Genomic DNA, 19032 nt, shown 5'->3' with positions numbered 1-19032 from the left:
CTCTCGCTTGCCGAAGGGTGCGAACCGTGGAGGCTGCGTGACGACGCACGGGCCAAAATGACGGACGCCAGCTGCAAGTCGGTCGAGGTCGTCATTGTCGAGGCCTCGGCTGCATGCAGCGACCCGCCGAGTTAAACGCTGCGCCAGGAGCGGACGTCCCGGCCTCGCTCGCTCGACGAGGCGGTGCTCGAAACCGACGTCAGAGGTACCGGCGTCGATGGCGTCTCGCGATCAGCCGTCGCAATCTCCTCGAGACTCGCGAGCTGTTGCCCTTGCGCTCGGGAGCACAGCCTGACCTTGTCTGTATCCCGAGCGGAAGAAGACGAGCGAGGCGATCCGTGCACGAGGCGAGCCCGTTTGACCGACTTGCGTCTCTCGAGCTCCCGCTGCCGCCGACGTTCGGCGTGCGGACGACACCGAGGCGATCAGAGTGCGGCGTCTCCGCCGGACTCGCCTGTGCCGATCCGTCGACGGCTGCCGAGCTGTTCGAGCGGGGAGACAGATTCCGCAGCTCGAGCTGGACGGGAGCGCGAGGTCGGGCAGCGCTCTCTGCCGACGTCGTCGCTGGGCGAGAGGGCACTGCAATTTGAGCTCGAACGTGTTTTGACGTCGTACGTCGCGCAGTGCTAGCTGAGCGGAACGAGGTGCGCGAGCGGAGAAAGAGCGAGAACTCGTGGAGCAGCTCGTCAACCCGTGCTGTGTCCTCGCACGCCCCTGTAGTAGCGGCGATGGAAAGCGCGAGCGCAACGAGGCAGAACCGAGAAGAGGAGCTACACCGGGCAGGCGAGAGGGCGAGAGGAAAGAGGGGCTCGTGCGCGCGAGCGCGATCTCATTCTCGAGCAGCACGTCTTGCAGCCGCACAGCCCGAGAATGCTGAGGAGACTGGCCGAGTTGCAGATCCAGGCACGAGAGACCAGTACACAAAGGAGAAAGGCGACCGAAACGAGAGACTGAATCTAGGCGACGAGGGAGGGCCCGGGGCAAGTCGACGACGACGAGGGCGCGCGCGCCTGGCCCTCAGTTCTTGTCGAGCGACTGCTGCTCGACCAACTCGAAGTAGAGACTGTGTGAAGAACGAGGGTTAATCAGGGAAGCTCGAGCGCGACGCAGCGAGACGAGGAAGGAGAGGGACAGAGAGGGAGAGAGGACGGACCCCTTCTGCGAGATGAGCTGCGAGTGGGTGCCCCGCTCGGCGACGCGACCGTTCTTGAGCACGTAGATGGCGTCGGCGTTCTGGATGGTCGACAGGCGGTGGGCGATGGCGATCGTCGTGCGGTTCTTGGCCGCCTCGTCGAGCGCCTTCTGGACGACGCGCTCCGACTCGCTGTCGAGCGCAGACGTCGCCTCGTCGAGGAGGAGGATCTTGGGGTTGCGGATGAGGGCGCGAGCGATGGCGATGCGCTCTGGGTGCGGGAAAAAAGAGGCGGGTCAGGCGTCGGGTCGGGACGTTCGAGGGAATGAGAGGGGACGCACGCTTCTGCCCGCCCGAGAGCATGGTGCCCTTGCCGCCGACGTCCGTGTCGTAGCCGTCAGGGAGGCTGACGATCAGGTTGTGGATGTTGGCGTCCTTGCACGCCTGCTCGATCTGCTCCTGCGTGACCTGCTCGGGCGGGACGTAGGCGCCGAGGGCGACGTTGTACCGGATCGAGCCGGCGTAGAGCGTCGGCTCCTGTGACACGAGCGCGATCGACTGGCGGTACGACTGGACGTTGAGCTCGCTGATGTCCTGCCCGTCGACGAGGACCTTGCCGCCGAGCGGGTCGTAGAACCGCGTGATGAGCTGGATCGCCGTCGACTTGCCGCACCCACTCGCGCCGACAAAGGCGCAGAACTGGCCGGGCTTGATCTCAACGTCGAGGCCGCGCAGGACCGGGACGTGAGGGCGAGTTGGGTACCGGAAGTGGACGTTCTCGAAGCGGATGTGGCCCTTGGCGGCGGCGACGTCGAACGCCTTGCCCGACGTGTCCTCGGCGTCGATGTCGGGGACCGAGTCCTCGAGGGCGAGGAAGGCACGGGCGGCGCCGAAGAACGAGGAGGCGTCGGGGACCTGTGGACGGAGAAGGGGAGGTGCGGGGCGGGTTAGGACTGGTTCGCACTACTGTACGGGACGGCAATGACGCAAAAAGGAGAACACGTTGCCGGCTTGGATGCTGGCGAAGACGACCGAGATCTGGGCGACGAAGAAACCGTTGACGGAGAGGCCGGCGTCCACCATCTGCTTCGAGCCGAAGTAAAAGCTGCTCGAGAGGCGCGTCAGGGCTGCGCCTCGTATATGCACGTGTACAGAGAACGTATGGGCGCACATGAGGGCAATGACGAAGAACGAGAGGGCCTGCGTGAGCGAGTAGAAGGCGTTGCTCCAGATGGCCGTCCGGTTCGACTCGCGCATCGGCAGGTCGAGTTGCTGAGGGGGCAGGAAGTAGGGGTGTCAGGTCGTGGACGTAGAGATGGAGAAGAGGGGAGATGGCGAGGAGGAGGAGGAGGAGGAGAAGGGACGACGCACCTTGCTGTAGAGGTCGAAGCAGTCTCCCTCCCTCGTCAAGGCCGCGACGGTCCGGATCGAGCCCGCCGCCTCGCACGCCATCTGCGCCGAGGCCTGGTGGCTCTTCTTGTTCTTCTCGTCCTTGAGGACGACGACCTTGAGGCGAACGATGCCGGCCGAGAGCGTGAGGGGCATGCAGGCGATGCCGACGAGGGCGATCTTCCACGAGTAGCACAGACCGATGATGGCGCCGCTCACGAGAGTGAAGATCGACTGGATGATGACGCCCTGCGTCGGGCCAAAGAGGCCAAAGATCTGTAGAGCCGGGTCGACTTGAGAAGGTCAGTTCTCGCGGCTCTCGACAGGTCGCTCCCGCACAACGAGGACGAGGCAAGAGAGCATGGGACGGACCTTGGTCGCACGGTCCGTCACGGAGTTGGTCAAAGTGCCGGTGCTGTTCTCGTCGCGGTCGAAAAAGGCGATGTCCTGGCGGAGCGTCGACTTGAACGTGTTGAGCCGAATCTTGGCGCACAGGCGCTCGGCCGTGTCGCCGTACATCCAGGACTGGACGATGACGGCGACCGTCGACAGGATGGCGATGACGAAGCACCACAGGGCGTAGCGGTTGCCCTCGCGGCGGAGCTGCCCGCCCTGCGTTTCGGGGTCGAGCTGGAAGGTCGAGATGACGCCGCCAAAGACGATGCCGAATACCGGGTACTGCGCGAGGGCGAGAGAAGAGTGTCAAGGAAAGGCTCGAGAGGGAACGAGGGCGAAAGCACGGCGGGAGAGAGGGAAAAGGGATGTCAAGACAAGGGAAAGAGGGGACGCACGACGCAGCCCGAGGCGACAGCGCCGATGAAGGCAAAGACGTAGCGCCGCCAGGAGTCGCCGTTGAGCTTGTACATGCGGGCGAAGAGCGTGTAGGTGCCGTAGTGCTTCGGCTCGGCGCCGCCGGCGGCCTCGAGGTCGTTCTGCCGGCGCTCGATCATCTCGGACGCGAGCGAGCGGCCCGTTCCGGCGCGCTTAAGCTGCTCGAACTGGGGCTTCTCGCGCCGGGCCATCTCGTCGATCTGCTCGCGAGTGAGCTCGCCGGGCTCCGGAGCGCGGGGGTGCTCGTCGTCGCCGTTCTCGGCCTCCTGCTCCTCCTCTCGCAGGCGCTGCGCGCTCACGAGCTTCGAGTAGGCGCCTTCCGGGTTGCGGAGGAGCAAAGTGTGCGCCGAGCCCTCGTCGGTCGACGTGGCACTCTCGAGGATGTGCCCGGCCGTGAGGACCACGATTTGCGCCGCGTCGCGGATTGTCGACAGGCGATGGGCGACCGTGATGGTTGTGCGACCCTTCGAGGCGCGGTCGAGGGCGTCTTGCACGATCGCCTCGCTCGCCGAGTCGAGAGCGGATGTTGCCTCGTCGAGGAGGAGGATCTTGGGGTCCGAGACGATGGCGCGGGCGATGGCGATGCGCTCTGCAGGACAGACAGCGAGTCAGTTCCAGGTGTCGTCTCGAACGTCAACCAGTCGTCGCCCGCCGAGCGTCGCGACAAGACGATGGTCGTCGAGCGACCTTCTCAAGTGGACGAGGGAGAGGAGGCGAGGGGGACGCACGCTTTTGCCCTCCCGACAGGAGCATGCCGCGCTCGCCGATCTGGGTGTCGTAGCCCTCGGGCAAGGCTTGGATGAAGCCGTCGGCGTTGGCGAGCTTGGCGGCCTCGACGACGCGCTGCCGACGAGCATCGCCCGTCTCGCTCTCGAACCGCGAGCCGATCAGGCCGTGCTCGATGTTGCCCGCGACGGTCGTCGCGAACAGGGTAGGCTCCTGCGAGACGAGGCCGATCTGGTTGCGCAGCCACTTGACGTTGAGGTCCTTGAGCGGGACGCCATCGAGCTTGACGACGCCGCCGACGGGATCGCTGCGGGCGCAGGACGGCTCGGGTGAGCAATCTGAGTATCACGAGAGTCGAGTACTGGCCGCTGAAGTGAGAGGGACGCACTAGAACCGCTCGAGGAGCCCGATGATGGTCGACTTGCCGGACCCGGACCCGCCGACGAGCGCCGTCATCTTGCCCGGCGGGAACACGCCGTTGAAGTTGTACAGGACCTGGGCGCCGGGTCTGAGGGAGAGGGCGCCAAGAGTCAGTCGCGTGCGCGGAGAAACAGGGAGTCGAGAGAACGAGGCGCAGGGAGGTTCTCCTCGTCCGAGAACAGCGTCCTCGCCCTCGACAGGTGGCGAGACGGACGCACCGCGACGGGTAGATGAAGTCGATGCCCTCGAGCTCAATCTTGCCCTCGACATGGTCGAGCTTGCGGCCCTCCTCGGACGCAGAGTCGATGACGGGCACCCTGTCGATCGTGGCGTAGATCTCGGTGGCGGCGCCCTTGGCGAACGAGATGGCCTGGAGGTTCGGGGCGAGCTGGGCGAGGCTGAATGCTCCTGCGAGAGGGGAAGACAGAGGGAGAAAGGGTCAGTCAGGGGTGGCTCGAGCGACGAGTTCTCCTTCTCGCAGCGGCAGGCACGTCGAGAGACCGCGAGGACGAGGACGACTCACCGATGAGAATACTGAAGAAGACGTTGACGATCTCGCCCGAAGTAGCGCGCCCTTGCTGCGCGAGGAGAAAGAGAGCTCGTCAATCTCAAGAGGCTCGAGGACGGTGGGAGAGGGCCTGAGAGCGGGACGCACAAGAAGCAGCGTCGTGCCGTAGTAGAAGGCAAGGCCGTACGAGGCGTAGATGATGAAGAAGAAGACGCCGAGACCCAGACCGTTGAAGCGCGCGCTCTTGACCCCGACTCGGAGCGTCTCCTGGTTCCACACGTCGTACGAGTCGGCAAGGCGCTGCTGGTTGCCGAAAGCTTGCGCGATGCGGACCGACGAAATGACCTCCTCGGCGAGCGTCGAGGCTGTCGAGGTCGCCTCGAGCTGCTGCGCCTTGTACTTTGAGATGAACTTCTGCATGGCCCCACCGGCGACGCCGATGCAGGGGATGATGACCGAGACGACCAGCGCGAGGCTGTAGGTCGTGACCGAGTGGGCGACAGGGCGAGGTAGAGGAGGAGGAGGCGAAGGAGAGCGAGGGTGCAGGACAGGAGGGAAGCGAGGGGAGGAGAGTGAGAGGGTCAGTGCGCGGCCGAGACGGGAGAGAGGTCGACTCGGACGCACCGCCAGTTGCGGATGATGGCGATGACGAAGCCGCTGATGAAGATGGCGATGAACTGCACGCTAATGACGACCTGCAGCAGGCGACGAGGAGTGGGACAAAGTCAGTCAAGGGTCCGGCGCGAGTCGGTCGAGCCAGAGGGCAGAGGGGCGCACCTTCTCCGAGATGCCCTCCTGGATCAGGTGCGTGTCGGTCTCGATGCGGGTCGTGATCGCGCCTGCGCCAATACGGTCGAAGTAGGCGATGTTCTGGCGCATGACGGCCTGCAGGTACCGCTCGCGAACGCGGCGAGTCGTCGTCTCGCCCGAGTAGATCCACGTGAACATGTACACCCAGGTTGCCGCGACTGTTGGCGTTGGGAGGAGCGAGACAAGGGTAGGGAGAGGGCGCGAGGAGGAGGAAGGGAAGGACGGGCTCGTCAGGACGAGGGGACCTCGAGACGGTGAGCGAGAGTGGACGTACACGTCGCGATACCGATGTAGACGAGGATGAGGACGTCCTTGTTGACCTCGCGGAAGAGGACCCTGCGCGCCTCGGCGATGAGCTCTGGCGTCGCATTCTGCGCGTTGACCATGGTGAGGCCGCCGTAGTTGGTGAACGCCGTCGTCAGGTTGCCGAACAGGATCGTCATGCTGTAGAGAGAGAGGGCGTCAGGACACGGCAAGACGGCGCCGACCGAGAGGAGAGGGAGAGAGAGAGACGCACGCAGGTTGAGCGACGCCAGCTGCGATGGCGCAGATGAGGCCGACGGCGTTCATGGCGAGCTCGAACTTGGTCGTGTAGCGGAACAGCTCGCTGAACTTGGCGGGCGGCCGCTTGATAGTGGCGCTGTGAGGGCAGGAATCGGGTCAGGAAGGGCGCGGACGACGACGAGGGGAACGAGCCGACGCACATCTGCTCTGCGACGATCTTGCGGTGCTCGGGGCTCAGGTGCGCGAGCTCCGGGTCCTCGAGCGCAATTTCGAGCGGCGTGCGCTTGTCGAAGAACGGCTTGCCCTTCTTCTTCTTCTCCTTTCCCCCCTTGCCGTCGGCCGCGTCCGCTCCTCCCTCGCCGGCCGTGCCCTGCGCCTCCTCCTTCTGCTTCTGCGCCTGCATGCGCTCGACGACCTTCTCGTCGATCGACTCGCCCTCGTTCGACGACTTCTCCTTGAGCGGCGCCATCGTCTCGTGGCCGGACGACGAGGACGGCGACGGCGGCGACGGTGCGGTCGGCGCGTGTTCGACGGCGGTCGTCTTGGCCTGGCCGTCGGCGGTCTTGCTGAGGTTGCCGCTGGACGTGGACGCGATGTGCGCCTCGTGCGACCCTTCGATGGTCGAGCCGGGTGCGGCGGAAGGTGCGGAGGGGGCGAGCCCTTGGGTTGCGAGTGCGGCGGCGGTCGGTGTCGCGGTCGTCGTGCCCTGCGCTGGATCCGCCATGGTGCAAGACCTGGCGCGAGCGGGTGGCGGTGGTGGTGGGAGAGGTGGGAGAGCAACTCAACAAATGAAGTGAGTCGACTCGAATGCGCAGCCGACGGCGCTTCCGACCCCGACGCGCCGCGCGGCCCACTTTTGTGCAGTTTGGTGCTCACTCGCAGTCTTCGTCGACGCTGTGCAGCTGCGCCTGGTCGACCGGACGGCTTGACGGATCGAGTCGAGGGCGAGCACGCTCTGTGACTCGCCGCCGTTGAACCTCTCGCTGCGAGCAAACTCTCTCGAGACGAGCTGCGCACGCGCCGAGAGATGGAGAGGAAAAGCAGGGGTACATGCAGGGATGGGACAGCGAGAGGCGGGGTCTATGAGAGGGCACAGATCTCGAGAGGATAGAGAGAGAGAGGAGAGGAGGAACGCTACTGCAAGGGCACGCCGGCCCGGACCCGCAAGACGACGACGACGACAACAGCAGACACTCGGCGACGAGCGACGCTCAGAGGTTGACGCCCTTGCCGATCGAGAAGACCTTGAAGCCAATCTCGCGCAGCTTGTCGGCCTCGAGGATGCCGCGGCCGTCAAACACCATGGCCGGCTTGGCCATCGACTTGTAGATGGCGGGCCAGTCGAGCTGCTTGAACTCGTCCCACTGCGCGCACGAGAGTCGTCAGTGTCCGTCGAGACGAAGCGAGAGGACGAGAGAGAGGAGACGGACCTCGGTCAGGATGCAGATGCCCTCGGCGCCCGTGCACGCCTCCATCGCCGACTGGCAGACCGTCACCTGCTTCTTGGCTGTCGAGGGGAAGCAACGAGTCAGTACGGGAACGATAGAGTCAAAAGAGAGGGAGAGGACGCACCGGCGGCAGCGTCGTCGACGACGCCCGGCTCGGTGAGGTCGAGGAAGATCTGCTTCTCCGACACCTTGGGGTCGTAGATCGAGATCTTGGCGTTCTCCTGGCGGAAGAAGCGGCACACGGTCGCCGACGGCGTCTCGCGCGTGTCGCCCGTGTCCTTCTTGAACGCAAAGCCGAGGACGGCGAGCTTCTTGTTCGTGATCGTGTTGAACATGCTCGAGACGACCGTCTTGGCGAAGCGGCTCTTCTGGTACTCGTTCATCGTGATGACCTGGGGCGAGAAGGGGGACGTCAGGTCGGGTTCTCAACGACGACCTCGAAGGGAAGAGAGGGTGGACGAGGGACGCACCTGGCGCCAGTAGTCGGCAACCTCGGGCAGGTGCAGGCTCTCCGAGAGGTAGACGAGGTTGAGGATGTCCTTCTGGAAGCACGAGCCGCCAAAGCCGACCGAGCTCTTGAGGAACTTGGGGCCGATGCGCGAGTCGAGGCCGCACGCGTACGCGACCTCGTCAACGTCGGCGCCCGTCACCTCGCAGATGGCCGAGAGGGCGTTGATCGACGAGATGCGCTGAGCGAGGATGGCGTTGGCGGCCTGCAGAAGGCGGAAGAAAGAGTCAGGTCGCGAACCCTCGAGGTAAGAGGTGGGGGAAGGAGACGCACGAGCTTGGTGAGCTCAGAGCTCCACAGGCCGGTGCCGATGACCTTCTCCTTGGGGACCCAGTTGGAGTAGACCTCGATGAGCGACGTCTGCGCCGCACGACCCTCGGGCGTGCTGAGCGAGCCGATGAGGACGCGGTCGGGCTTGTCGAGGTCCGACATGGCCGTGCCCTCGGCGAGGAACTCGGGGTTGGACAGGATGTCGAACCGGAGGCCCGGGCGCGAGTTGGCCTCGAGGATGGTGCGCATCGACTGGGCCGTGCGGCAGGGGACGGTCGACTTCTCGACGACGATCTTGGACGAGGTCGCGACCGAGGCGATGCGGCGAGTGCAGCTCTCGACGTAGCTGCAGGAGGGGCAGGACGAGGCGAGTCAGTAACGGCGGGCAGGGCGACGACGGCTCGAGGGGAGGAAGGGGGGTCAAGACGCACAAGAGGTCGGCGGCGTAGCCCGCGCCAACGCCGGTCTTCTTGGTCGGCGTGTTGACCGAGACGAAGATGAGGTCGGCCTCGATGATGGCCTTGTCGATGTCGGTGCTGAAGAAGAGGTTCTTGCCGCGGCACTTCTTGACCACCTCCTCGAGGCCCGGCTCGTAGATCGGGAGCGTGTCCGAGTTCCACGCGTCGATGCGCTCCTGGTTCATGTCGACAATGGTGACCTGAATGTGCGGGCACTTGTGCGCAATCATGGAGCATGCTGTAGGAGGGCGACGGCGACGGTGCAGGAGAGGGGAGGACGGGGGCAGACAGGGTCAGCGCGCGTTCGCCTCGAGGGAGGCGCAGTGCTGGGGCTCGACCGGCAGGAGGCTGCGGCACTGTGGCGCGCTCTCGTCGACCCGCAGCTCGCTCGCGACCCCGCAAGAGAACTAGCTTCGCGCTGGCCCTCCTCCGGGGTTCCGCTTCAGGCAGCTCGCCCGCCGCAGCTCGAGCGAGGCCAGGACACGGCGCAGGCGCGTCCAATGCAGCTGCAAGGCGGCCCGAGAGGCGCGCCGTGCTGCTCAGGCCGCGGCGGCGCCTATCGAGCGCGAGCGCGCGAGCTGTGCTCCAACGTGTCGAGGGGGGGGGGCTGAAGAGAGGGGGGACTCACTAGGGCCGCCGACGTAGCCAGCACCGATGCAGGCGATCTTGGTGACCTTCTGCAGGCGCGAACGAGGGACCAGGGTCAGCGCGGGAGGCTCAGGCGAGTCCGATCGGAAGGGAGGGCGCGAGCTGGCCGCCGCGCCGCGGGCGAGGGAGACAAGAGGGGGGAGAGAGGGGACGCACGATAGGGGTGACGGAGGACGACGAGGCCATGGTTGCGAATGAAGAGCTGCTTGGACCGGGAAGAAGAGAGAGAGAGAAGGGACGGGGAGAAAGAGAGAAGGGGGGACGCGTCGACGCGAGGCTCTCGAACGTCTGGCCACGCGAGCCAGCCGCGGAGATTCGGACGAGCGAGCGTTACCACCTCGTTCAGGCAGGTCAACGCACCGCGCTTCCGGCTCATGCCCGCGCGCCCCCCGTTGCTTCCACGGCCAAGCTCTCGAGCCCGTGAGCCGCGGCCGCCGCCAGCTCGAACCCAGCGGCGCGTCTCTCGTACCGCGTCGCCAGGAAGCGTGATGGCTCTCACCTTGCTTGCAAAGTGATCACAACGAGAGCCGAGCAAAGGAGAGCGTCGCTCGAGCGCGTTTGCGAGGCAGCGTCGTCGACTTGGTCGCGGAGGACGAGAGACGTCGACCTCGCGCACCACAACCTCGCCTGCACTGCCCGCGCCTTGCCTGGAGGGACTCTTGCGCGTGTGCTGCTGCTTCTCGGGACCCTGTTGGCTGCCGAGCGTCCTTCCCCAGTGCGTCCCCGTTCCCTCGTCCCCCCATCTCTCTCGTCCCCTCCTCCTGACCCTGGTCTCGCCTCCCCTCTCGCGCAGTGAGCGCTCTCACGGCCTACGTCGACAGTGAGTCCCAGCTCTTTCCCGCCCCTCTTCAAAACACGCCCCCAGCCGGGCCGCTGTCGAGCTGGCCAGCAGCAGGTCGCTCGCGGCGACTCATCGCCTGCCGGCTTCTCGTCGGCGCAGACGGCCTTGTCCAGCGGGTCCTGAGGGCATCAGGTCGCAGCGGGCCGCGCTGACACGCACCCCTTACCCCCTCTCTTCCATCCTCGCCAACCTCTCCCTCGCCGCTCCACCCTCACCCAGAGCAAGTCCTCGTCATCACGCAGGACGGGCGCGTCATTGTCGTGAGTCCTTGTGTTCCTCCTGACGTGCCTCGCGGTGGAGGAGGCTCTCTGCTGCCCGCGACCCAGAAGGAGCACTGACCTTGTTCCGGACGTCGCTGAGCAGGGCGAGCTCAAGGGCTTTGACCAGACGACCAACGTGATCCTGTCGGGCAGCGTCGAGCGTGTCTTCTCGGCAGACGAGCCTGTCGAGGAGGTCCCGCTCGGCGTCTACATCGTCCGCGGCGACAACATCGTGCGTCCTCCTTCCCTCTCTCCCTTTCCGGCCGCACCACCACCAACGCGAACCTGACCTTGTCGTCCTGTGCCGCCGCGCGACAGACCCTGATCGGCGAGGTCGACACCGAGCTCGACAAGCAGGTCGATCTCGCGACCGTGCGCGCCGAGCCCATCTCGGAGCTGCAGCACTGAGGGCCTTTGCCTTCTCGCGCGCTCGCCCGCGCAAAAGGAGGGACGACGATGGAGCGGTCAAGAGTGGCCGAAGAGGGAGAAGGTGGTCCCCGAAACTTGCAGCACCCGCACCCCTGTAACGAGATCCCTTGATACCCCAGTCCTCGCTCGCCCGCCTTTCTATCCTCGCCGCCATCTGTTCCGCGCCTATCTCCCGCCCTCGCATTCGCTTCTCTCGTACGCTTCGCTTTCTCTCTTTCTTCCTTCATGCTCTGCGGCGCCGTCCCTTCGACGGCGCGCTCGTCGAGGTCAGGACGGGTAATGGCGCGGTCCCTCTCGCGGCCGTCGTCAAGCAACTTTCGGTCCGTCCTTCTTCCTCTCTATCGCGGTCGCATCTCTTCCTGCACTGACACTCGCTGGACGACGCCGCAGCCTGTTCGACCTCGCGTCGACCGCCAACCCGACGCTCCTCGGGGGGGATCTCGCTCGCCTGTCCGGCTGCCTTGGCTGCGCACCTGCGTCGTGCAGCTCATCTGGGCGAGCTGTGCATGCTGTGGCTCGCTTCTGAGGCCGCGCAAGTCGACGACGACGAAGGTCGACGACCTTCCCAAATCGGGCTTCGAGGAGGTTCGAGAGCAATCGAGGTGCGTCGAGCGTCCTCTCTTCCTCCCCAGCCTGCACAAAACGCAGGCGGCGCACCGACTCTCCTCTCTCTCTATCTTTCACAGCAGACTCGCCTACTCGCGCCCGCACCATGTTCGCCTTCGCCCACCCTCACTCGCACTCGTACTCGCCCTCGAGCCCCTACACCTCGCGCCCGACCTTCCTCGAGCTCGTCCCCTCGTCCCTCGTCTACGAGCGCCACCCGCACTACCACCACTCGCACGACTACCTCGCCGATCAGCGCCGCCGTCAACGCCAACTCGCCCTCAAAGAGGCCGAGGCGGCCGAGCGCCGTCGCCGCATCCAGGAGGACCTCGAGGTGGCAGCCTACCGTGCGGCCGTCGCCGCCGAGGTCGAGCACCGTCGTCGTCAGGCCGCCTACGCTCGCGAGCAGCGTCGGCGCCAAGACGACCGTCGCCGGCTCGTCGAGGCGAGGCGCGCTCGTCAGCGTCACGTCCACCCTTACCCTCGGCAGCTCCTCGACCTCGTCTTCCAGCACCTCGACGCCGCCGCCCTCGACGACGACGAGCACGCCGACGAGCACGACGAGTCGTCCGACGACGACGAGCAGCAGCTCGTCCACCTCGTCCCGCTCGGCGCTCCCGACTTGAGCGAGCACGACGAGGCGTCCGCCGCCAGTTCGGCGTCCGACTCGGCGTCGGACCTCGACATGGTCGCGCTCGTCGACGAGAGCGACGACGACTCGGACGCCGAGATGGCCTCCTCCCCCTCTCGCGACTCGGCCCTTTCGACCCTCGCCTCCCTCGCCTCCGAGTTCGCCTCCCGCCGCTCCGCCTTCACCTCGCCTTCGACCCTCACCTTCTCGCCCTCGCCCTCGCCCGCCGACCGCGCCACTCGCTCGCCGACCCCTCCCCTCGCCTTTGGGCGCGCCAACGCCGTTTTCCTCGGCTACGAGGAGGCGCTCCTCGCGCTCTTGACGCGCATCGACGCTGTCGAGTCTGGTGGCGACGACGGCGTCCGGCGGACGCGCAAGGAGCTCGTGCGCGCCATCGAGGACGAGCTCGCCCGGCTCGACGGGATCAAGGCGCGCGCGTGGGAGGAGCAGAGTGGGAGCAGCGCGGGCGAGAGCGACGCCGACGACGAGTCGACCGAGCACGATGCCGATGACGCTGAAGGTGCGTCCACTGCTTCCTCTCTCTCTCCCCTTCCCTTCGCCGACCTCGAAACTGACTTTCTCCTTCTTCCTGCAGACGTCCTCGAGCTCTCCTCCTCCTCCGACTCGGACATCGACACCTTCCCTACCTCTTCGACGTCTCACGCTCGCCGCAACGCCTCGACCAAGGTCCCCTTCGTCGCCCCTTCCTCGACCTCTCGCCACACCCGTTTCGCCTCTCCCGCGCTCTCCTCGACCTCGACCTCGTCCTCGGCCGCCGACCCTGTCGATGAGCCCCTCAACGCCGGCTCGGACGACGTCGCGTCGCTCCTCCTCGATGTCCACAAGGCGCACGACGAGTTTGACGAGATGAGCGACGACGAGCGTGAGCGGCTCGAGATGGAGGCGCTGCGGGCTGCGGATCGGGAGTCGGACGGCGACGACAAGCAGGATCTCGATGGCGACGAGGAGGGTGTGTGGGTCTACTGCTAGCAGATGTGGCACTGCAATTCTTGTTGTACGAGTCCGAGTTCCTCGAGAGGCTGGAACAGCGAGAGGCTGTGCTCGACTTTCGCTCGCGCTTTGCTGCTCCTCGGCAGTACTTAAGCCTCGCTGTCCACGCGCCCAGATGTGAGCCGCGAGACTGGGAAAGAGCGAGGCAGCACGGCGAAAGAGTGCCCCCTCCTCTTGCTCGCCTCCTGCCGGCAGAATCGTGCGAGTGCGGCCTCCAGGGCTCACCCTGATGGCCACAGACTGCCGGACACGCCCTCGCACCCCATGTTGAAAGCTTCCCTGGCTCGAGAGAAGCAGTGTGGCGCGCGCTTGCGCCCGGACCGCCGATTTCGAACCAGACTGGCGGGCCGACTACGTTCGCTTTCATCGCTTTCTCGTGCGTAAGGACGCCTGGGGACTTGCGGCAAGATCTCTTTCCAGACTCTCTCGTGGGAGCGACGAGAAGAAAGAGCTGGGAGCGCTGTGGAGGGAGGCCCTGGAACTCTCGCCGGCAGACTCTCTCGTCGTCGGGGAAGTCTGCAGAAACGACCTGTACAGACGGCGCACTGTCTACTCGTCCTTGAGGTACTCGCGCCACCACGCCTCAAAGTCGACGCACCGCGACGTATCGATGCCGAGCGCCTCGATGGCGCGCTGCGACCAGGGGAGGAGGGAACGTTAGTGACGTTCGGGCGCACTCAACGTGACCCCCGAGAAGCAGAGAGAGTCAGGGACGCACGTTCGACAGGTGGCAGTCCTGCGGCCGCACCGTCTCGCCCGGCTTGGGCCCGTCGCTGACTCGGACGAGATTGTCGCCGAGCTCGAGAGGCGGGTTGTGCAGCCGCGCAAAGAGCTGCGCGATCGTGTACTTGGTGTGCTCTTGCTGCGCCGAGAAGTGGAGGATCGAGGGGAGGGTGGTCGACGAGGATTTCTCTGCGTGAGCAGGAGGGTCAGTCGGGACTTGGGCGCGCGCGAGGAGAGGGACGAGGGCGCACCTGCGAGCTCGACGAGGACGCGCGCAATGTCGGCGACGTTAGTCGGGTAGCGCTTGGCCCAGTTGTCCATCTTGACCGGCTCGCCCTTTGCCGCCTGGCGCACCGACTCGACGAGGATGTTGATGGCCGACTCGGAGTGGCTCTCGGCCTTGCCGTACCTGCCCGGCGGATGGTTGAGAGGGTCAGATGGGGATCGTACAGGCTCGACGATGCTCTGGAGGAGGAACGAGGACGCACAGGACGGGTACCCGCAACACGCAGCCCTTGCCGCCGGCCTCGATCCCCTTGAGCGTCTCGACCTCGCCCTGCAGCTTGCTCTCGCCGTACAGGTTGGTCGGAGCCGTCTCAGCGTCGGGCTCGTAGCCCGCCGGAGGAGCGTGGCCGTCAAACACGTAGTCGGTCGAGATGTAGAGGAGGAAGAAAGGGTGCGAGGACGAGCGGGAGAGGGTCGACAGGAGGGCGGGGACGGCAATGTTGAGCTTCTTGGCGGCTTCAGGGTTCTGCAAGGGCGCAGAGTGTCAGTAACCGGACTACAGAAGGCGGCGCGGGCTGCCTCAATGCGGCGAGAAGAGGGAAGACGGACCGACTCGACGGCGTCCGGGCGCCTCTCGGCGGCGCAGTGGACGACGAGCTCGGGCTTGAAGTCGGCGAGCAAGGTCTCGACGGCTTGGCCGTCGTGCAGGTCGAGCTGGGCGCAACGAGGCCGAGTGTGAGCATGTGGGGCAGCAGGGATGGAGGCGGAGAAGATGCGGACCTTGACGAGGTCTGCGGTGGCGCGCGAGTAGGCCGTGCCCTTGACTGAGGAACGAGTCAGTCCGGGGTGGTTCTGGGTGGGTGGACGAGGGGCGCACCGTCGTGTCCTGCCTGCTTGAACTCGGACAAGACCGCTCGGCCCAGAAGACCTGCGCGAGAGAGAGTGGTGAGCACGCGAACGGCTGGTTCGCAAAGGCAGACCCGCACCTGATGCTCCAGTGACGAGTACGCGCATGTCGAGCTGGGCGTGCGTGTGGTTGTGGGCGAGAACGAGAGGTGCGGAGGTTCGACGACGACGAGGACGACGAGGCGAGGCTCTCGGTCCTGTACACCTCCTCGATGGCGAGCGACGACCCTTACTTCGAGGTCAAAGGGTGCGTCTCCCTTTGCCACGCCCCCTCGTCCACGCAGCTCACGCTCTCGTCCCCGTACCGCAGCGAGGTTGAAGCCGGCCTCCGCTCGCTCTCATCTCTCGCCGCCGCCCTCGCCCGACTGGACCGCTCGAGCCCAGATCCACAGCAGCGCGACTACACCCTCGCCGAGATCCGCGCCACCCTCACCACCATCGAGCCCGACCTCGACGAACTCGACGCGGCCGTCGTCTCGCTCGAGGAGCCAGGCGTCGCTCGCCGACTCGGCGTCGCAGACTACGAGGTCAGGGCCAGGCGCGACTTTGTCCAGCGTGCAAAAGCCGAGGTTGCGGTGCGTCCACCCGTCCCCTCCTTCGCCCGCTCCCCTCTCTCCACCCTCCTCCCCCCACACGGCATTCCTCGGCGCTGACTCTGCTCCCCGACGCAGGCCATTCGGCGTCAGCTACCGGCACCAGACCCTCTTCCATCGGTGCGTCCGCCTTCCCACTCTGTCGCGGCGCAGCCGCTGGACTGACAAGCTCTCGCCCGTCGTATCGCAGGCTTCGAACCGGAAACGCCTCTCGGCCTCGTCATCCGCCTACCCGCCGCCGTACCAGCCGTCCGACCATTCCGCACAAGGCGATGACGGAGAGGACGACCCCAACACCGATTTCGAGATGCAGCACCAGACGGTGCGTCGCCCTCGTCTTTTGCGTTCCTCGCGACCTCGCATCTGACCCTTCCTCTTTCCTGCAGATCCTCATGGAGCAGCAGGACCGCACCTTGACCGACATCTCGGGCACCGTCGGCCTCTTGCGCGAGCAGGCGCACCTCATGGGTCGCGAGGTGTTTGAGCAGAACCAGTGCGCCCCCTTTTCTCTCTCTCTCTCTCGCGCCTGCCCTCGAGCGTGCCGTTCTGACTATCTGCCTCGTGCAGGATGATCGACGAGCTCGATGAGCATGTCGACTCGACGGCGGGCAGGCTCGCCAAGGCGCAGCGCAAAATGGACCGCTTCGTGAGAGAGCACAGTGCGCCCCTCCTCTCCCTTTCTCCCGTCCTGCGAGCGCGATGCTCACCCCTCGCCTCGCGCGCAGACTCGGCGTCCAACTGGTGCATCTTCATCCTCATGATCGTCCTCTCGATCCTCCTGTCTATCATCCTCTTTGCCTAGACGTGCGTCCGCTTCCTCCTTCGTCTCGCGCGCCGCCCACCCACTCACTCCCTCTTTCTCCTGCCACAGCTATACCCCGACGTACCTCATACCCTAGATGTGCAACATACCCGTTCGCTCGTGTCCCGTCTCCAGCAAGCCCGCCTCGAGCCTTTCGAGAGTTGGCTCGCCTCGCTCGAGCCGGCGTCCGCAGCCACAGGCTTCTCGATCGCGCCCTCGGCGACGGCTAGCTCTCAATCTCCGCCGCTCGATTGCTGTCTGGCCGTTCCGCCGAGGCTCCTCTCGCCGCTCGGCTCTCTTCGTCTCGTCCGCGGACTCTCCGCATCTCGCTCGTCCGTCACTCGGGCTCCTCGTCGCCGGCCTCGTCGTTGTGAGCGCTTCAAGCCTCGACGCTGTACTCTGCTGCTGCCGCTCTACCGGCCAGGCGACAGCTCGGCTCGTCCTCGCAGCTCTCGACTCGGCTCGAGCGCGCGCTCGCACCCCTCTTGATCCGCATGCGCCTCGTCCACCTGCGGCTCGTCGCCGCGCTCGTCTCGATCCACCAGGGTTCTGCGTTCTGGCGTATGGAGTTTCAGCACGGCGCGGCACTCGTACAGCAACGAGCAGGTGCGCCCTCTCACCCTCTCCTGCCGCCGTCGTCGTGTTCTCCCTCGCTCATCTCCTCACCCTGGACGCAGATCCGCTCACCAACCCCGGCGGCATCAGCGGCCACGTGCACTCGTGCGTCGACTCGTCGATCGGGCAAAGGGAGAGGACGAGGCTGACAGCTTGTTGTCGAGCAGGATCGCCGGCGGGAGCAACTTCAACCTCGACCTCGACTTTGAGACGGCGAGGAAGGGCGCCTGTACCACGTGCGCCCCTCTCTCTCTCCTACCTCCTCGCATGTGACGAGAAACCTGACGCTGGCTCCTGCAGAGCTGTCGTGAGTCGTCTCGCCGCGCTCGAGCCCCTTGAAGGCAAGGTGAACTGACGCGCCTCTCTCGCGCGCAGGTCAAGCAAGACCTGTCCAACTGTGCGTGTCTCGTATGTCTTTGACTCTGTACGACGACCTGACGGACCTCGCGCGCAGACTGGACGCCGACCCTGTGGTTCTCGTGGGCGAACGGAAGGCCCGTCCACTTCTTCCTTTCCTTCCTTTTTTCTCGCTCGACTCGGTCAAGTCTCGAGGTCACGCACGTCCTGACGCTCTCTCTCTGCAGCTTCACGAGCGTCGAGCAGAACGGCCTACTCGTCGTGCGTCCCATGCCTCTTCCTGGCCTTCTCAAGAAGAGCTACCGACTCACCTCGCGCAGTACTACCTCCCTCGGTTCCACGCGAGCGACAAGACCAAGGTCACCGCCTTCCCCGAGGGCTTCCGTATGCTCGTCGGCAACCCTTACGTGCGTCCCGCCTTTCGCCCGTCGCGCTCGCACCTCTCCAGCAAAGCGAGCATGACTGACCTTGCCGCCCTTCCCCTCCCCTCGCCCTCTCTCGCGCCTGCAGAAGCGCTCGTACGACGACAACAGCCTGATGGACAAGGCGATCGGGATCAACTGCCTCGGAGGAGATGCGCCGATGAGAAGGCCAGCCTTTCCGATTGTCAATTGCCCTGTGCGCCGACTCTCTCTCGCTCTCTCCTTTCCCTGTCGACCTTCCTGACGCTCTCGTCTCGTCGCCTTCAGGACGGTATGCGCCTCGAGGTCATGTTCCCGAGCTGCTGGAACGGCAAAGACGTCGATTCTGCGAATCACTTTGACCACCTCGCGTATCCCGACGACGTGCGTCCTCGTCGCCCCTCTCGACACCTCGAAACTCGACCTGACCGACTCCTCGATGCGCAGAACGAGGCGGGCCCGTGTCCAGAAGGGTTCGACACCCGCATCGAGACGCTCTTCGTCCGTCCCTCCTTCTCCTCCCTCCTTTCCTCGACTCTTGCCTGACCCGAGGTCGTCAGTACGAGGTCTGGTACAGCACCGACCCGTTCAAGGACATGTGGAACGACGCCATGAACACGTCGCAGCCGTTCGTCCTCTCTCCCGGCGACCCAACAGGGTACGCTTTGCACGGTCCGTCTCGACCCCTCTCTCTACCACACTCTCGTCGACATGCCCTCTTACTGACAATTCATCGCCTGCAGGAGACTTTCTCAACGGCTGGGACCCGCCGTTCCTGCAGAGCGCGATCGACGAGTGTACCGCCGACTCGGGGGTCGTGCACGAGTGCGTCTAACTTTCTCTTTCCCTCATCATCGCGCCTCTCTCACGCCTTACTGGTTCGCGCACAGGTGCAAGCTGTTCGACTTTTACGACTACGACGACCCGGACAGCTTCTGCTCGCAGACGTCGGCCGTCGACGAGGTCGTCACGGGCACGCT

At 65.5% G+C, this 19032-nt stretch overlaps 7 protein-coding genes across 7 annotated transcripts; 4 read left to right on the top strand and 3 right to left on the bottom strand.

Annotated features, from left to right (window-relative positions):
* Positions 1-872: 872 nt before the first annotated feature.
* On the bottom strand, positions 873-6440 carry RHOBADRAFT_26874 (uncharacterized protein). The gene is made up of 17 exons (XM_018412768.1): positions 6334-6440; positions 6091-6260; positions 5784-5974; positions 5631-5701; positions 5154-5481; positions 5022-5076; positions 4717-4906; positions 4467-4586; positions 4081-4385; positions 3313-3941; positions 2894-3199; positions 2504-2797; positions 2304-2404; positions 2105-2237; positions 1474-2047; positions 1154-1403; positions 873-1063 (listed from the first exon to the last, which is right to left on the bottom strand). Exons 1-17 carry the CDS (start codon positions 6384-6386, stop codon positions 1018-1020), a joined length of 3816 nt encoding a protein of 1271 aa, XP_018271577.1. The 5' UTR covers positions 6387-6440; the 3' UTR covers positions 873-1017.
* A 906-nt stretch (positions 6441-7346) lies between these two features.
* Positions 7347-9882, bottom strand: RHOBADRAFT_65032 (uncharacterized protein). The gene is made up of 8 exons (XM_018418633.1): positions 9809-9882; positions 9633-9681; positions 8978-9242; positions 8550-8892; positions 8239-8481; positions 7893-8160; positions 7751-7827; positions 7347-7684 (listed from the first exon to the last, which is right to left on the bottom strand). The coding sequence occupies exons 1-8, from the start codon at positions 9836-9838 to the stop codon at positions 7532-7534; spliced, it is 1428 nt and encodes a 475-aa protein (XP_018271576.1). The 5' UTR covers positions 9839-9882; the 3' UTR covers positions 7347-7531.
* A 385-nt stretch (positions 9883-10267) lies between these two features.
* On the top strand, positions 10268-11299 carry RHOBADRAFT_65031 (uncharacterized protein). Its single transcript, XM_018418632.1, has 5 exons — positions 10268-10367; positions 10446-10472; positions 10713-10753; positions 10857-10985; positions 11072-11299. Coding segments are annotated over exons 1-5 (288 nt in total). The 5' UTR covers positions 10268-10366; the 3' UTR covers positions 11162-11299.
* Positions 11300-11894: 595 nt separating this feature from the next.
* RHOBADRAFT_44032 (uncharacterized protein) lies at positions 11895-13409 on the top strand (the record flags this gene model as incomplete). Its single annotated transcript, XM_018414338.1, has 2 exons — positions 11895-12939; positions 13015-13409. The coding sequence occupies 2 exons, from the start codon at positions 11895-11897 to the stop codon at positions 13407-13409; spliced, it is 1440 nt and encodes a 479-aa protein (XP_018271574.1).
* A 570-nt stretch (positions 13410-13979) lies between these two features.
* On the bottom strand, positions 13980-15392 carry RHOBADRAFT_44031 (uncharacterized protein; the record flags this gene model as incomplete). The annotated part of the gene is made up of 8 exons (XM_018414337.1): positions 13980-14063; positions 14149-14342; positions 14405-14562; positions 14642-14904; positions 14988-15092; positions 15159-15197; positions 15256-15306; positions 15387-15392. The coding sequence occupies 8 exons, from the start codon at positions 15390-15392 to the stop codon at positions 13980-13982; spliced, it is 900 nt and encodes a 299-aa protein (XP_018271573.1).
* Positions 15393-15496: 104 nt separating this feature from the next.
* RHOBADRAFT_53493 (uncharacterized protein) lies at positions 15497-16800 on the top strand (the record flags this gene model as incomplete). Its single annotated transcript, XM_018416861.1, has 8 exons — positions 15497-15531; positions 15595-15859; positions 15956-15997; positions 16068-16199; positions 16264-16370; positions 16445-16536; positions 16603-16681; positions 16749-16800. The coding sequence occupies 7 exons, from the start codon at positions 15497-15499 to the stop codon at positions 16677-16679; spliced, it is 750 nt and encodes a 249-aa protein (XP_018271572.1). The 3' UTR covers positions 16680-16681; positions 16749-16800.
* Positions 16801-18164: 1364 nt separating this feature from the next.
* RHOBADRAFT_14269 (uncharacterized protein) lies at positions 18165-18887 on the top strand (the record flags this gene model as incomplete). The annotated part of the gene is made up of 5 exons (XM_018412193.1): positions 18165-18269; positions 18341-18436; positions 18506-18553; positions 18613-18724; positions 18796-18887. Coding segments are annotated over 5 exons (453 nt in total), but the record flags the coding sequence as incomplete, so codon positions are not given.
* Positions 18888-19032: the final 145 nt, after the last annotated feature.

The sequence above is a fragment of the Rhodotorula graminis genome (genome assembly GCF_001329695.1).
Source record: "Rhodotorula graminis WP1 unplaced genomic scaffold RHOBAscaffold_6, whole genome shotgun sequence".
Classification (NCBI taxonomy): Eukaryota; Fungi; Basidiomycota; class Microbotryomycetes; order Sporidiobolales; family Sporidiobolaceae; genus Rhodotorula; species Rhodotorula graminis.
The sequence above is the reverse complement of the archived record's forward strand: the minus strand, read 5'-3'. Positions and strand labels throughout refer to the sequence as shown.

What these genes read in the sequence shown, in the direction of transcription:
- RHOBADRAFT_26874 (XM_018412768.1), bottom strand. Translation starts at nt 6,386, where the DNA reads ATGAACGCCGTCGGCCTCATCTGCGCCATCGCAGCTGGCGTCGCTCAA. An exon ending in GGGCTCCTCGAGCGGTTCTA is followed by an intron (nt 4,386 to 4,466) that starts GTGCGTCCCTCT and finishes CTGCGCCCGCAG; the next exon opens with CGATCCCGTCGGCGGCGTCG. An exon ending in CTGTCGCCTCGGGCTGCGTC is followed by an intron (nt 3,200 to 3,312) that starts GTGCGTCCCCTC and finishes GCCCTCGCGCAG; the next exon opens with TACCCGGTATTCGGCATCGT.
- RHOBADRAFT_65032 (XM_018418633.1), bottom strand. Translation starts at nt 9,838, where the DNA reads ATGGCCTCGTCGTCCTCCGTCACCCCTATC. An exon ending in GCTCTGAGCTCACCAAGCTC is followed by an intron (nt 8,482 to 8,549) that starts GTGCGTCTCCTT and finishes CGCCTTCTGCAG; the next exon opens with GCCGCCAACGCCATCCTCGC. An exon ending in GCATCTGCATCCTGACCGAG is followed by an intron (nt 7,685 to 7,750) that starts GTCCGTCTCCTC and finishes TCGTGCGCGCAG; the next exon opens with TGGGACGAGTTCAAGCAGCT.
- RHOBADRAFT_65031 (XM_018418632.1), top strand. An exon ending in TCTCACGGCCTACGTCGACA is followed by an intron (nt 10,473 to 10,712) that starts GTGAGTCCCAGC and finishes ACCCTCACCCAG; the next exon opens with AGCAAGTCCTCGTCATCACG. An exon ending in AGGACGGGCGCGTCATTGTC is followed by an intron (nt 10,754 to 10,856) that starts GTGAGTCCTTGT and finishes GTCGCTGAGCAG; the next exon opens with GGCGAGCTCAAGGGCTTTGA.